General features: G+C 37.4%; 1 protein-coding gene across 21 annotated transcripts in view; it reads right to left on the bottom strand.

Moving 5' to 3' along the window:
• Nucleotides 1–17736, bottom strand: part of KIAA0825 (KIAA0825 ortholog) — a 259660-nt gene that overhangs the window by 23144 nt on the left and 218780 nt on the right. For 8 of the 21 annotated variants that reach the window (XM_048046651.2, XM_048046650.2, XM_048046646.2 and 5 more), the window contains one exon: nt 12186–14686. The exons of 2 other annotated variants lie outside the window; for them this stretch is intronic. In XM_048046651.2, coding sequence (XP_047902608.2) covers nt 14548–14686 — 139 coding nt within the window. In that variant the 3' untranslated portion in view covers nt 12186–14547. Of the gene's footprint in view, nt 1–12180; nt 14687–17736 lie in introns of those variants that run through there. 11 more of the 21 variants (XM_048046653.2, XM_066988616.1, XM_066988614.1 and 8 more) reach the window with 4 other exon arrangements.

Genomic DNA, 17736 nt, shown 5'->3' with positions numbered 1-17736 from the left:
ACAAGTGAAAAATACACCTTCAAAAGAGTATTATCTTACTGCCTGGAATTCCCTGAATGTAAAATTGTCTACTATAAAATAATGTAAGAAACATGGAATTGTGACCAAGGTGTGAAGGGGCCTGTAGTCCACCCCCCCAACTCAGAACGGGCGGAACGAGGTCAGGTTGGTCAGGACAGCATCCAGTCAAGTCTTGAACACTTGCTCGGTCGGGGAATCTGCAATATCTTTGGGCAACATGCTCCACTGTTTGACCACCCTCAATAATATGTACACCTATCCCCACCTATTTACAAACTTTGTTGAACTACGTAGAATGATTAGTTATCAAACTTTCTTAAATTGCAGATCCAGTTCTAGCAAACGAGTCAATAGGCAGCTATGGGATATTCTTCTGAGTTGAAGAGAGGTCATTTCTCTATATATTTCACAGAGATTCAAGATGTGGCCTTCCCTAAGGGTGTGGAAATCCATTGTGGAAGCTGTGAGGAGTACAAATGCTCCCTGCTACAATTTGATGAAACAGAGGAAACCTCAGGTGTAAATAAGGACAAGCTTCCGTGCTGCTTCTCCCTGTAGAAACATCACCTGCAGAAGAAGCAAGGATGTCCTTTTGTAAGAAGAACTTCTTCGAGAGATTGAAGTTCAAAAATAGTAGCCCAGTGGGCGAGCTCAAGAGGCATAGGAAGAAAACATAGATTAGATAGCAAAAGAAGAGTAACACACTAACACAAAAGAAAGAAAAAGATTTGTAGGTGGATAAGGGAAATGCTGCACTGATCTATGAATACATGAAGAAAAAAAAAAAAAACCTACGTATTTTAGTAGCTCAAATGAAGGGGATCCAATGGAGGTACTGAAAGCTTTTTCCTTCTAAGAACATGAACAACAGTTCTTCAGCTTTCTGTATAGAAATTTCTACTGGCACAAAAATGCATTTGCCTGAATATTGTACATTTATTCTCAAGATATCCACACGAGGAAATTTATCTCTATTTAAAAGATGGGCAAACCAACGTGATTCCTGTGAGCCAAAGTTCACAGACTTCTAAAATGTACACATTGGTTTTCACTAAAGCTAAGGAAAGAAATAATAATTAAGCTCCATTTTTCTTTTGGTTTTCATTTTCTTACTTATCCTGTTAGCTACAATTTGTTTCCTTAGAAATAAAGAATAAAGAGACAGCACAATCACAGTATCAGGGAGTGGTTTGGGTTGGAAAGGACCTACCATGAGCAGGGACACCTCCCACGAGCCCAGGCTGCCCCCAGCCCCATCCAGCCTGGTCTTGGGCACTGCCAGGGATGGGGCAGCCCCAGCTCCTCGGGGCAGTCAGAAAGGTTGGTCTGGGCAGTTTTACTCTGCTACAGTAACAGTGACTAAAATGCTATTTCCTCTACCTTCTCTGTTCTTCATGGAGCCAGATGAAGCTTCTGAGCTTCTCCAGCATTTGGCAGTACTTCAGCTGTGGGAATGATGGTATGAAGAGATTCATTTTCATAACCTTCCTGCTTGATTTCAAAAATAGTGTTTGTTTGTTTGTTTTTTAATAAGGAATCTCAGCATGTGAATATTGTGAGAGGTTAAAAGTTCTCTCCAGCCTTTCTCACTCTGGAGTGCCCATATTCTAGCAGCAAGAGCTCTGTCCACCCAAAGTGGAAAGAAGGACACAGTCTAGTAGATCTCCTTAAACAGTCATGTTCAATGCATTCTGTCATTTAAGACAAAACAAGCAAATATAAACAGTAACTGCTATCTTGAATTATTTTGCATGATTTCATTATTTCACTGTTTGCAAACTACACGATTGTTGTTTTCATAAAGGATATCTACTTTGTCATTTTTTCCCTTTCTGTCTGTCCACGCTTGAAATTGCCACCCTTGATGGTCTTCATTTTCCTTCTCCTTTTCTTTTTTACGGGTCTTTTTTTCTGAATGCTCAAGAGGCAAACAGGCAACAAGTCAGATGTGTCTCTACACGCACCTTCATATGTGTGTCTTTATGAAGCAGAATGATACAGTTTTGTACAAAAAGAACTACAGATCTAAAGAAAGGAAAATGAGCTGCAGTTTTAACAATCAACACTTGTAATAGACTACATAAATTCTACTGTACACAGAAATAACAAGACCTTCTTGAACCCTCCCAGTGATTAATTAGAAAGTCTGTCTTACAGATTTTTCTCTCAGGTGTAGTAACCTTGTAGACCTTACCATTAAGAACTAATAAATAAATGCTTGGTTAAGCACAAACTGGTTGATAGGCAGTGAAAAGGAGTGATGATCCTGTTGTTTATGCAAGACAGTTATCCTGTCATGTTACCTTAGAGGAAAAAAAATAATACCAAATAAAAAAATAAAAATTTCAAATACCTAGTATAATGAATTATTAAGAAAAATTCATTATTATTTTTCCAATATTAATGCAACATGTAGGAAGTATACAGCTCAAGTTGCAATCATACACTCTATTCATACTACTACATTAGCTGCACAAATCTAAAACAAAATCAGAGTAAATCTGAAAAAAAAATACATTAAATAATATAAAAGAAAATGTATTTTATGATGTGGTATGTCTGTATATCGAAAGATAATGTTATAGTTTTAAACTTTAAACATCGTATTTTCAGTGTGCTTCTGAGCACAGTGTGATACAATTAATGGAGAACAGGAGATATCCATATAGAGAAAATGTGACACCATAAAAGATGCAGTAAAAAAATTAGCTCTTCTCACAGATTACCAGGCATATTAGATGCTACATATTTACTTCTGTATTGTACATGTTACAATAATAAGCCAGCATCACACTTTAATTTTTTTAATGTCTCCTCATGCAATGTACAAACAGAAACTTCCAGATTACTGAAAAGACGTAATAATTCTAGTTCTGCCCCCTTTGTTTTGAGTTTTCTTAAATAAGTAATAGTTTAAGATGTTTAAAAGAGAAATAAATACAAATAATAGATATTTAGATAGGGAAATACACATTTGCTGATTAAATTCTGAGATCACTTAAACCATATTACAAGATATGAGTCTTAGGCTTACTCCAAGTTAATAAAAAAATACTGTCTTATTAGATGAAATAGAACATTTTTTTTTTTATGTGTGACACAGGAAAACCTTAATTCTGCCACTTATATATGCAATCCACACTTATATAAGCACGTATTATCTTCCGTGTGTTTAGCACAGCTTTAACCTTGAATTTTCAGTGCCTATGTCTGCATACAGGGACACCTGCTTTGATGGACATCAGCAAGTGAGTGACATAGAGCAGGACAATATTTGTGGTAACAGCTCCTCCTCGTTTTCTGGCTTCTGAAGCGTTTTAGAGGTATTGTCCTTTTGCTCCTCATGCACAAAATGCAGGTTCTTTGCTTCTCCAGGTTAACAGTGAGGGGGATGTGGGAGGCAAATGAAGGAGTTGCTGTGGGAAATTTTGGTCCAGCACATGCCAGGCAGGAGAGATGTCTACTTTGCAGGTTTTCTGAGGATAAAAGGAAATTTGCCCCTCTGGTTGTTTCTCCCCACTTTCTGCCCTCCAGGGTAATGGACAATATGAGAAGAAAATGCAATCCCCCACAACATCTGAAGTGGTTCTTAGCTGGTCAGGTCAGGATGCTTCCATTCAGAGGATTCAAGGATCACTACATAAGAGGATATCTGACTTTAAGTACAGACAGCAGAATCTCTTAGGAAACAAAAATCACATTAAAAAAAAAAAAAAAAAAAAAAGCAAAATGTATGCAAAACCCTTAGAATCAGGTCTCAATATTTCTTTATTATTTTTTTTATAGAAATAAAATATAAATAGAGTTGATAATATAAATAGGGCAGGCTTTTCGTATCCTGCAAAATAAAATATCTGTCTGTATTTTGAAACAGCATGAGATGTCAGAAGCTAAGCACATCAGTGGGCCTTGGAAAAAAGTAAATTTAAATAAGATATGAACTGTTTTATGCACTGGTAGGAAGCACATAAATTAATTTGACCTGTCAGCTGAAAGTTGAAGGGGGTGTGCCTAAGCTTAAATAAATCCTCATGCGGCTTTTACTAATTAACTCCTGTAAAAATCTACCCTCCTGAAAGCACCCTTAATATTTCACTTAACCCATTAAAAGTTCGCCATTCTTCTCCAAGCTCTTTTCCATACCTGGAATTGCATGACAGAAATTATATACTTAAATCTCTGATGTTGCTGCATTTTAATCCTCCTTGTGTTTCTTAATTTTGAAATCCGTGTTTTGACAGCTCAACCCCCTTGATTAATGTCTCAAAGGAAGCCCTATATGGTTTTCCTGTAAGTGATCTAATTTTGTGCGGGAATGCCTGGGCTGGTACGTTGAACCAATTCACCACCCAGGTGGCTACATTTGGACTAAATGAGCTGTGAAGATCTTCATCTAGGCCCATCGCAGTCTTTCTTCATGTAGTCCCACAGTATGCAGCCACTCCTCCAAACATGATTTGCCACAAACCATCAACAGAAAATAAATTATTGCCATTCTCACTTGTCAATGGTCTTGTCTTCAGCTGGCCTAATGATTGGAAGCGTAAAGGGAACATTTCCAGCCTTTGTGGAGCATGATTATGACTGAGCACACTACTTCCCTATGCATCCTGGCCAGTAAAAACAAGCAGGGAAAGCAAATTATTTCGATGTTTTGCATCAATGATTAGACCATTAGCCATGAATGCTAGAGAGGCCTGTATTTGACAGTCAAGACTTGTTCAGTTCTAACATTTATTTGTTCATTTTAATACCAGGAGTAAGGTTGCAGCATTCACATGTCATAATGTTAAAGTACAAAAATATGAGTGAGAAAAACAACCCTGGCTAGATCACAAATCTTTAATCTGAAGAGATAAACTACATGGAATAGTAAAAAGAGTTTATTTAAATTTGTTTTCACAGCTGTAATGTTCTCAGACACACAAGTATCAAAGGAAGGGACATGACTGCAAAAATGTCGAAGTGGCAGCTTACTTAGAATTTTTCCTCTGAATACAATAAGAAGTTGTAGCTGACCTCCTCGAATGAACAGTGTAACAACACATGAGCTTTTAAAAGTCCCTTCATTTTTCTTAGGCCATAGAAATGGAATGAAATGGTTCAAACAGAAGATATTAATTTGGCTTGTGAAATTCAGACACTGTAGGTCAGAAGACTACTGTTTTAAACATACGGGCAAAAGCACAGCTTTTTTTTTTTTTCACAGAGAAAAGGATGTTCTCTGTGACGGATACCTCTAGATCACAGTAGAAAGACCCCCAGATTATCTGTTCTAATCTGCAGTACATAAATAACAAGACATTATTTTACATTTGCAAAATGTTATTTTACATAGCAAGATGTTATTTTACATTTGAAACAGTTTCTGTAAAAGACTGACCACTATAGTACTAAGAAAAGAGGGAGAAATGTCTCCTGTTCTTCTTAGTAGAAAAGGCACTTAATTTCATTCAATAAAAGTGCATTAGACAAAATGAGAGATGTTCTTCAAACAGTTAGATGTGTATTTGCAACAAGTCACCTAAACTGTAATGGGTGGATATTGAACTCTTCAGTTCAAATATCAAGTTGTGCTAATTGAGCATGTGGAATTCTAAGGGGGAAATGGTTACACAAATGACATGCTTACCCAGTTGCTACCTGAGATATTTCACAGATTTTTTTTTCCTTCTAAAAATCGCAATTCGGGTGACAGTTATATCTTTGCAATACAATTACAATATATTTACCATTTTAACTAAAACTGCGGTGTCAGCCTACAACCCATCAGCAGACCCTTATGGATCATACCTCCATCAAACTGCCATCCTCACACTGCTGTAGCACTTTCCCACCTTGTATGCTATGGAAATAGAGTAATGAATGGATGCTAGGTGTGTGAAAGGACCTGATGTCTGATAAGATATTTGTACCTGGCCCTACAGACACCTACATGTTAAATGTATAATAGATTAGGGACATGGCTCAGGTCCATAACAAACCTCATAAGCTGCCTGAGCAGAAAAAGTGAGCTCCAGAAAAAATTATCACTCCTTGGAGTGAGCTGAACATGTGCAGGCTAAAGATCCAGCAACAAGAATACAAGTACAAAGAAACAAAAATCAATTATTTATTTAAATTTCAATATACTCAGCTGCTGCTTGGGACCATAACCACTTTAAATACAATAAATAAATAAATAAATAAATAAATAAATAAAAACCTGAAACACAGGAGGTAATTATTTTGCATATATGTAGGATATATGTACAGATACATAGTCTGTTGCAGAATTGTTGGAAAAAAATAAAGAACTAGAGGTCAGGGATGCCAAGAATTCCAACCTAAGCCATTCTATGATTCTGTGATTCTCCAGCCCAAGTAACTTGGTCTGCATACTGCACAAACTCTGTCTATGAGGCAAGACTAGAACAATTCAGTAAGTCATTCTACTGCTAGGATCCTTTTGCTCTCTGTATCAGCCTGCCCATGCACACATTTCAACTCTGGTATTGCAGAAGTTGTTCACACAGCAACTCTATTCACTGTACAGCCATGATCCAGCAACAGCATGGTCCTTGCTGTTCACAGAATGAAGGTGTCGTTATATGCAAGAAAATGTACTGGATCACATAACTGAGGCTCTCCCCTGTTGTAGGCAGAAATTGCTGGTGTACATTGGTAACACCTTTGGAATAATCTATATGGACGTATACATCCGAAGATAATAAATGTTTGTTAAGGGGTGTATCAGGGATATACCATATATCTAATTATATATTTGGGTGAGCATTTAACTTAGATGGTAATCAGATAAAGCTGAAGTAGACACTTATAGCTTAATATAGCAGAATTTTGTAAAAATTATCCAATATCAATAGTTATTCTATTTCTTGACATAACAAAACACAGTGTTAGATATTACTTTTCCCATTATAATTTCTCAATACCCTGCTATTGTCATCAGAAGCATAATAGAAAAAAAGACTACTGCGCATATATTATTTTCTTTTGATTAAACAGGTGCACTGGAATTTCAGTCATTTAAGATCATAATTAAATATCCCATTTTTCATTGCCTTTTTTTTTTGTAAACACATTTTGGTAATTAGATTCTAAAAGGAGTTTTTTTTTTTCATTCTTTTTTTAAAGTTACATTTCTAGAGAAGTAGAACAGACACATTTATTCACTCTGCAAAGGTGGAAGACCTTATACGCGTGATCTGATTATACTGTTCATTAAAAGTCTGAATCTTCCACATCATCCTTAGTTTTACTTTATATCTTCATGATAGTTTTGATTTGCTTAAAGTCAGTCATGATTTTTAGGCATCTAGATCAAGTAAGAATTAAAGCTATTAAATCTTGAGATGAAATGGCAATATATTAATACCTACATTATAAAAAATGCTTATTTATGACAAGCTGAGTAAAAAACTGGTGAAGCATGGCTAAATACTAATCAGGTAAGATGTTGCTAAAGTAGAATAGAATATATATAAACCAATAAAATCTGAAAAAAAAAAAACAAAAACAAACAAAAAACACAACCCAACAAAAACTCAACAACCTGTACATTCAGAAAGTACTATTGAATTTAGAAATTTTTAGTGATCTTCTATAAGATGCTCAACACCACTTTCTCAAGATCAAGCCACATTTTTTAACACCAAAAAACCATGATCAATCTCCATCAAGACATACTTTTGGCCTTTGAGTTGTAGAGGGAGGCCATCAGCTTAGCTTCTCTAATGGCAAATGTTACTATTTCTGTGTGTTTTACTACACTTGTTGCAATTTTCATTCACCTGTCTGTGGATATAAGCAAGTACTAATTTTTTCTAAATCATGCTATTTACGGCAAGAAAGAAAAGGGGTGATTAAACTGATGATTATGAAGAAAATAAATGATGGAAACTTGCATCAAAATATCAGTATAATCTGTAGAAGTAGCATGTTAATTATAATAAGGATAAATATTTAAGAAAAATTTTGTTTCTGTTCCTGGACTTCAGCAACACATAACTGGCAAATATCATAGCCAGTGTACATAAGAAATATCTTACAATGAATATACAGCAGTAAAATTCATCAGAGAGGATACACTGGTGCTGGCATGGTGGTCTAGAGAAATTTGCTTACGTAGAAACAGATTGCTTAATCTTTCATTGTGTTAAAAAGGTCATCCTTCTTTGTAAGATTTTAAGAAATAAAAGAGTTTATTTACAGGCATGCAATAATCACACTGAAGAACAGTATGCAATCTATGTGACTATCCAGTCTGTGTATGTTTTCTTAAGTATGATTTTAAATGAATCTATTAAATTAGTCATCTGTAGGTAATGAAATTTAATGCTGCATGGATGTTGAATACATTACACTTGAAATTGAAGACAACTATGTTGTTGTTGCAAGTGTGTCTATATATGTAATACAAACTATTTTAAATAATGGTGCTGTGTAACACTTAATTGTAAAACTGTCTTGGTTTTAAGAAGAAAGATCAATCAAGAGTACCTATAGCATTCCCAGTTCTGAGCAAGAGCTCAGATATAAAGACAAGAGTTAATCACAATTCTTTTAAAGGATAAAAATTTCTTTAAAGGGTAAAACTACCTTCTTTAATTATTACACTGAGGATTTTGTAATTCAACAATATAGCCCTACTAATAATTCTGTCTAGAAGAAATTTGCATGTTTTAAATTGGAGACATTTTAAAATACCATAGTTAAATCCTGATTCTAAGAAAAAGTTCTTTTTTAGATTTATTTCAGCTTCTATCAGGTGGCATTATTTTTCCAATAGTCACTAACTCCATACATCTCATTTGAAGCAGCTATGTCCAACCTATAATTATTTTCTTCTAATTAGAGTAATTCATGGTTAATTATTCAAAGTGATTCTTTTTCAAAATCAAACGCATTTCTTGCCATGGCACTTCTAAAATGTAAGATGCAAATAAAATATTCCCAAATGCAAATTTTTGCAATAAAAGAATGTCTACTTCACTTTCTTAAAATAGCATTACAATCATTCTATAGCAATAAGGACTTTCTTAATATCAAAGACATGGACAAAATTATTTGTTGATGTACAGCAGCACATTTCCATGCATATGGTGTCCTGCATCGGATCAGTGTATTTAATTCCTGCTAGTGACCAGGCTAGAATGTTTCTCTGTGCAAAAGAAGGCTCTGACAGCAGCAAGGAACATCCTGAGACCTTAGAAACAGTGCAAGAACCAGGAGTCCCCTCTGTGTAAGGTCTGATCAAATCTTACTCAACTGTAGCTTTGCTTATTCATGGTAGGCATAAACATAATGACGTAATACAGCCACACCTTACATGAAGCTGTGTGTCACTCTGTTTGCATTTTGAAGTGCGACGGGTAAATCAGAAGTTATTTCATCTCTCCATTGTGATTCTCTGACCGACCACCTCTAAGAATGAACTGGTGAACAGACCAAAATTCCTTGAGTTGGCTGGTCCAGTTGATGACTGCAGCCAGTTCTCAGCTGATGTGCAATACTCCTGTTTTTCGTGACTGAGTTCATCAGATAAATGCTGACTAAAAATAGTCAAAAATTTCAGGAGCTGTCCTGCAGATTTTAGTAATTAAATGATTGGCTGAAATTTTTTACCCTACTACAGTGCGCAGTCATCTCTAAATTTGCAAGGGTCTCACCACCCATTTGCCATCCAGACAATTTCACTAGAGAGGTTTGTTGCATACCAGGGACCTGCATCTGTGATATCATGAAGGAGCAACCAAGCCTGGCAAAGCCAGAGGACTACCACTTATTCCTACTCTTTCCCGTAGGGCCAAATGAGGCTTCAAGAAGGAGACTACAAAATATCAAAAAGGACTTTATGTCCCATGGAAAGATGCTGAAGGGATCAGGAGCACAGGTAGTGTTCTCCTCTGTACTCCCATTTGGAGACTGGGACCCAAGAAGAAGAAGACAAACAGGTCAGGTGAACTGGCTGTGTGGCTGGAGGGATTTGGGTTCTGCAATCTCGGACACACTTTCGAGAGACTGGGCATATTGACATCTGACAGGCTGCACCTGACCAGGTGGGGCAAGAGTGTTCTGGGCAGCAAGCTGGCTGACCTTATTAGCAAGGCTTTAAACTAGATTCAGCAGGGTTCTGTCACTCTACATCTGAGTGACAGAAAAGAATCTGGAAACACCAATATTTCAAGAAGAAATGGGGAAATACCATTGAACTGTCCCAAAGGAATTGGGGAAACGCCCTCTAAACAGGTGATGCAGCCCATAGCCCTGCTGAAGTGCCTCTACACTAGTGCACACAGCATGGGAAACAAGCAGGAGGAGTTGGAAACCATGGTGCAGTTAGAAAACTATGACCTGATTGCTATCACGGAAGCATGGTAGGACAAATCACACAGCAGTAACATTGGAACAGAGGGCTACAAGCTCTTCAGAAGAGAAAGGCAAGGAGAGATGGGAGGGGGTGTTGCCCCCTGTTAGGGAAGGGATTGATTGCGACAATGTGGACAATGAATTGGCTTGAAGGCCGCACCCAGCGAGTGGTGGTCAATGGCTCCATGTCCAGGTGGAGGCTGGTGACATGTGGTGTCCCCCAGGGGTCTGTCCTGGGACCAGTGCTGTTTAATATCTTTATAAATGACATAGACAGTGGGATCAAGCGTACCCTCAGCAAGTTTGCAGATGACACCAAGCTGAGTGGTGCAGTTGATACAACAGAAGGAAGAGATGCCATCCAAAGGGACCTGGACAGGCTGGAGAAGTGGGCCCACATGAAGCTAATGAGGCTCAACAAGTCCAAGTGCAAGGTGCTGCACCTGGTTCAGGGCAGTCCTGTACAGGAGTCCAGACTGGGAGAGGAACTCGTGGAAAGCAGCCCTGCAGAGAAGGACTTGGGGGTTCTGGTGGACAAAAAGCTCAACATGAGCCAGCAGTGTGTGCTTGCAGCCCAGAAGGTCAACTGTGTCCTGGGCTGCATCAACAGAGGAGTGGCCAGCAGGTGGAAGAAGGTGATTGTGCTCTTCTGCTCTGCCCTTGTGAGGCCCCACTTGTAGTTCTGCATCCAGGTCTGGGGCACTCAGCACAAGAAGGATGTGGGGCTGTTAGAGCGGGTCCAGGGGAGGGCAATGAATTTGATCGAGGGGCTGGAGCACCTCTCCCATGCAGAAAGGCTGAGAGAGCTGGGGATGTTCAGCCTGGAGAAGAGAAGGCTCTGGGGAGACCTCTTTATGGCATTTCAGTACTCAAAGTGGACTTATAAAAAAGATGGAGGACGACTCTTTACTCAGGTGAAAAATGATAGGACAAAGGGGAATGGTTTTAAACTAAAAGAGGGCAGACTTAGATTATATGCCAGGAGGTAATTCTTCCTTCAGTGGGTTGTGAGACACTGGTACAGGTTGTCCAGAGAAGCTGTGGCTGCCCCATCCCTGGCAGTGCCCAAGGCCAGGCTGGATGGGGCTGGGGGCAGCCTGGGCTGGGGGGAGGTGTCCCTGCCCATGGCAGGGGGTGGCACTGGGTGGGCTTTAAGGGCCCTTCTGACCCAAACCAATCTGTGATTCTATGATTCTATGACTCACTCGTATCAAGAAGTGAAATTAAGCATAACTAACTTTGCTTTGACAACCAATTGCATGCTACATTCCTGCATGTTATTTCTGGATTTTACATGGCAAAACAGTATAATTTGCATGACCAAGGCTAAATCTGTTGAAAACTGTTTAAAAAAAAAAAAAAAAAAAGTATGTATAAAGCAGAAGTTATAAACTACAAAACTACATCGTGTTGCATTTAGTAAAATAACTTTCTAAGTGATTTTTTGACAGATTGAATATTTTATCACATCAGTTCCATAATCCAGAAGTAGCATGCTTTGAGGCACTTCTGATATTGTATTTCTGCTTGTTTTACATTTCATTTAACCTATGTCTCTCAAAGGAGATCAAATTAGTCATGAAGATCCAAATTTTAGTAATATATGGAACAGCATTACTGTATGGATGAACTTCGAGAACTCTACGGCTTCAATGGAAATCAAGCTCATTTCTTTTTTCTTTTTTTTAACCATTTTTTTCTCTATAAAAATGATGTCATAGAAAAAACACTGCTAGTAACTTGTCAGTACAGTTCCGTGACAACAAAATTCAAGGAGCCACAGCTTGGTTTTCTGAAAGTGTTAAGTGGAGTTTATAGTTATAGTATCATTGACCAAGCCTAAATGTGACCACATAAAATTCCACACCCATAAGCACATACAACAAAACAAAGTACTGCATTAACAAAAGATACGTAAGAAAAACAGCCTATATTATTATCTAGTCAGAAAGCTCCTGAAAAGTTCAGTTTATTTATGGCTGCACAATAAAGCACAGTGATAAGGCAGTCCTACACATTTTCAAGATAGATAATATATTATAAAAAACAGTCAGTCTCTTGTTACAAATTTCAAGTAATCCTGTGCCTGGTTTTATTCTGTGTTGCTCTATGTAGCTAGGTTATCTAGTGTATAAAAATATTACTTAGACATATAAGAACATGTTACAAAACAGAATTTGCCATATCTTTCTGTTGGAGCAAACAGAACTTTTTATTCTTTTTCATTGCAGAAACACATGTCATTTCAATTTGAGAGACCAGCCACACTGCAACAAAACTGTTTTAAACTTCACCTTTATGCTACAAAGGCCTAAGAAGTAATTTCTTCATTCATGCAAGAACCTAGCACCCCCCCCCCCAATAACAACAACAACAATAATAATAATAGGAAAAGATACAAAAAGCTACCTTCAGTAATTACCATGGTAGTAACAGTATAACATTTTCCTCATAATTCTGAATCACAGATAAAAGCTAGTGGTTGCAATCCCCACATTCTTAGAAATATGCTCCCATAATTATACACACAAAAAAGGTACCTATGCCTGCCTTCGAATCTCACCCTAAGTTGTCAGAAAAATCTAATATATCTTTAGTACCTTAGTAGAGTAGTTCTTTATGGTACCCAAGTAAGAGGACTTGTTTCACAATTTCATAAACTTCCTTTATTTAATTATCTGCTACTTCTTTCTGTGAGTTGCAGAGCTTCGTATCTTTCCTCCAGCCCCCCAAATGCTTGTTCTAGCTTTTTACAGTGAAAGATTCTTGGTAACTATACATAACTTTCCCACAAGATGCCATATATATGCAGCATATTTTAAACTAAGTTGTTTTGCTTCTTTTGTTAGAGATAACTACTGAAGAACAGGCAAAAAATCACTTTGTGAAGTTTGTTCACTTTAGCTTTATGGCTCATTCTTATCTACACAGCATCTGCAACTCTTCCGTTACTATACCATAGACACCACTGCCTCCTAGTGAGCCTCTTTGTAACATCTGTGTCTCCCACATCTGTGCCCCCACAAAATGCCTGACAGAACCCCTTCAGAAGCTCTGGAATTCACCAAACTGTTTTCTGTGTTCTTTATCAGAATCACTTACTGTGATCAGAAAATGAACAAGAGCGCCTCTGTCACCGATGAATCAAAGAAAAGAAGCAATGCCATATGTCCCCAAGGACAAAGCTCCAAGACGAGATCTTCCTGAACTATTGCTGTCAGCTTATATTGGATCCTTCCTGGAAAGCAAGCTCTGCAGCCCACCGTCTAGCCACAGTCAGTACTGCTGGACACTAGGCAATGATCTTGACCAGCTGATAAACAAACCCCAGAAATACCAAAGCTGGTGGCTCTATGCTATTCATCTCGGTACCAGGCTGAGGTGGCACTTCTGTATAATATTGCCTCCTGTGCCATAAACTCCTACTTTCACACCCGAAATTCTTACTCCTGATTGTTCTACTTGATCTTTCTCCAGCACTGAAATCTTCTCATCCTGTAGCCTGTATGTCCAGGAGCTTTTTGCCTCTGAAAAATATTTCAACCTTATCTTTCTGTTTGCTATACCCTTTGGTTTCTCCAGCTTCCCTGCTCTTGAGTCCCGTTTTGCTTATGCCCTTGAATCAATAGGAATCTTTGGCTTCTTCAGTAGCCGCAAGATAAGAAAGCTTTCTCTTAAAATCAGATTAATCTCCCAATGCTGAAAGAAGAAAATTCCTCAAAAATCCCTAAGGAATATACCAGAGCTAAGTAAGAGAAACAGAGGAAATGTACCCATTTGTTCTTTTCTACCCCCTTGCAAAAGCTGCCGGCAACTAAAAAAAATCACCAAGCTGATAAAGACACCACACAATTTCCAGAAGAAAACCACAAACACAAAAACCAACCAAAAAACAACCAACCAAACTATAATCAAAGAAAGAGAAGCTTATGGAGGAGGTCTTACATCTTTTAATGGGGAAAATATTTAACATCATGTGCCGTATTATAATGTCTATCAGTAATGTGGATTTGACTTTTAACACTGATAAAGTCCTGTGAGTTTTCTGTGATTCATTTGGTATTTAGGCTTTGGTTTTCAGTTTGGCTGTTTTGTTTGTTTGTTTGTTTGTTTGCTTTGTTTTTCTGTTTTTACAAGGAGATCATTAACCCAGGAGTTTCATGAAGAAGTCTGTAATAGCACTGACATGAGCTGCACCCACGAAACAGCACAGAAGCACAGATCTGGGGAGGAACAGACCCTCCGAAGTGGTGGTCTCCTTAGTGAAAGAAATGTCAGTAGAATCATATGTTCAGACCTGCAACAAATCGTTGCATGTGATTAGCAGTATCCCTAGTAAATAGACCTCACAAGGTTACTTTCTGCTCTGCTGCTACCTGTTAAAAGAACTGCTGTACAGGTTCAACAGCCAGCAGTGGTCAGGGAGGCAAACCAGACAACTTCTTAAACAGCCCTTCTTTGCTATCAGACAATCATTAATTCTCACGCTGTCTTTCATAGCCACAGGTAGAAATGCTATTGCTAATTTTCAGCTACCTGAAAATGTCTCTCGAGAGATGTTTTTTCAGGCTTGAGTAGTCATTCAATACCTTGTGGAGAGGCAGATGAATACTGAAACTGAGAGCGAGGTATTGTCCAATGGTAAATGAGTTTGGCAGGGGAGTAGAAAATTCACGGGCAAAGGGTTTGGTTATGACCCAAGAACAAGCAAAGATACTGGAACAGACCGGGTAAAGGTTTGGCCCTTTCAGAGTATAACAAGTCAAACTCTCTACTCAGATGCTATTAACTACAAGGAAGACCAGTGTTTCAAAGAGAGTTGGAGTTTAAAACTGAATCATTTAAAACACGAGGGATTAAAATACTGGAGTTTTATACAAGTAGATACAAATATAAAAAAATATATGTTTTATAAACATAAATATACTCAACATTTTCTAGGACCTCCTTTTAAAGATTATTTTGCTGAACATAAAATTACTTTCCTGCTCAAACCACCACCACTTTGTATTTGCCACAACAATCTTTGATAGCATATCCAAATTTTTCACATGATATAATTAGCATCTTTACTTGATTTATATTTAAATCTACCAAATCATAGCTATCAGCTGTTAGCAACCAAGGGAGGTAAATTTCCAGCTAGTAAAGATGACAAGGAAACATCACACTGAGTTTCTGACACCACAGCTCCTGTGAAAAAATTTCACACACTTTAAGAAATCTGTCTTCATTTGCCCCGTATTCCATTGGCAATGCTAATTCCACTAGTTCTGAATTATTATTCTTGCATAGCTGAACAATCCCAGAAGCTGTGGCCCATCAAGTAAATTCACTCCACCTTGTCCCTTCCTCTCAATTAGTGATAAAGGCAAAGGAGACAGAGAACCAAACCCATCTGACTGTGCATTGTCTGAGGAATATCCATGGCTACTGCATCCATCAATGAGTTCTTCATGTTGGCTAGCAGTTATATGGGAAAGGCATGAGCAAACTAAAAGAATGAGAAGAAAAAAAAAAAAAAGAAAAGAAAAGAAAGTTTGATACCTCTTCCCTGAACGGCTGTAGATTTTGCTAAGTATCTTGCAATACATGACAGGAAAAATCACAGTCTAATTTTAAGGAAAGGAACATTACAGTACAAGTTATCTGCTCATAACATTAAATGGTAAATAATCCAAGTGTTCACCTGATGGATGCAATTATCAGTTTAGTTAGCATAACAAAGTGGAACAGAAACAATTCTCTTTGATATAGTTAAAATGCTCCATTTGAAGTGAAACAAATACATGAATGATAACATGAAATCAGTTCCATATGGGTGGATGAATGGTGGTCTCTCATGTATTTGAGTCCAGTAATGATCCTAAGACTTTACGGACTTCTGAAATACCAGTAGGAATCAATGAAAACTGAAAATAAAAAATAAAATAATATAATTAAAATAAAATAAAATAAAATAATAAAATAAAATAAATAAAGTAACATAAAATAAAATAAATATCAGAATACCATATTCTCACTGGCTGCTGTCTTAAATTTATGGACAAATTCCTTATGCAGTATTTGAAATCTGCACTGCAGATTACTGCACTATATTTTCTTTTATTGCAAAGGTAGATGATATATAACCAGTGTGGTTGAAAGCAAAATTCTGGAGTCAATGTCTAGATGCCCTTTAGTTTTCATAGCAAGAGGTAATGCTATATTGCGGTCATTAGAAACAGAGAGGTTGTGCAGCCTCCATCTGTACTGGTTTTCAAGACCAGAAAGTCGTGACTAACCTCTTCATACCTCGTAGTTGCCAAGAAGAAGGTCCCTTCCAACCTGAATTGCCCTATCAGCCCATCGTCACTTGAAGTGCATTACCTATTATTGGTGGATGACACTCTATACATACCGTTTGTCACTTGATATTATTTATTTTTCCATAAGCCTGTTATTTAACTCGTTCTTGCCTTGGTAAGTAATGTGCCAAACAGAAGGCACATCTTTCTGTGTTAGCAACGTTCATTCTCGAGCACTTACAATGATCTGTACATTTCTTTTATGCTGATTTGCCCACACAAGCCAGATCCTGATTCCAAGTGGTGGGTGTGGAAGAGGAGAGAATCACCACCATTTATCAAAGGTTAAGACTACACTCTGAGATAATTCGGCTCCTTTTAAAAGAAAGTTATTGCACAACTAGAAATTGTTAATAATTGTACTCACTAAGTTGAACTTTTAGGCTACCGATAAGTTGTTAAAGAAAGCTGTATTCAGTAGAGTGCAGTAACTGAAAATATTTTGCTTTTTCATGTCACGAACCATGTTCAACTATTGCTTACTGAAAATAATTTTAGATAATAGCTAATTCTAGATATTCTATGTATTTTGCTCTATTCTTGTGCTAGGAACCTTTTTAACTTTTCTGTTAAAATGTCTAGCCAGGCAATTTATCCCCTTAGCTTTTCTCATAGAAATAACGTGTGCCACTGAGGTGCCTTGTGGTCTCCACTGTATTTTCAATTTCATATTTTAACAATATTAAATCATCGAAAAGCTGTATTCTTAGACTATTAAAAAAGCTTGTCATTCTAGAGTGTTTCAGCGATACTAGAAGAAGGTTCTCGGGTTTGTAAAGGTGTGCTATTCGAGCTGACATTTTGACCATTATGACCAAAATGAGCATTAATGTATAAAATACAGTTCCAAATGCTGCAAAGTTTAGAAATCTACTGCAATTTCTGTTTCTGACTGAGTCACTTTGTATAAATTAATTTTGTAATATTTGGCATTTTTGTTTGGAGAAAGACAACAAAGGAGGCAGAAAAAACCTCTATTTTTACAAAAGAAATACAATAA

This window comes from Anser cygnoides, chromosome Z (assembly GCF_040182565.1).
Source record: "Anser cygnoides isolate HZ-2024a breed goose chromosome Z, Taihu_goose_T2T_genome, whole genome shotgun sequence".
Classification (NCBI taxonomy): domain Eukaryota; kingdom Metazoa; phylum Chordata; class Aves; order Anseriformes; family Anatidae; genus Anser; species Anser cygnoides.
This window is presented reverse-complemented; position numbering and strand designations above follow the sequence as displayed.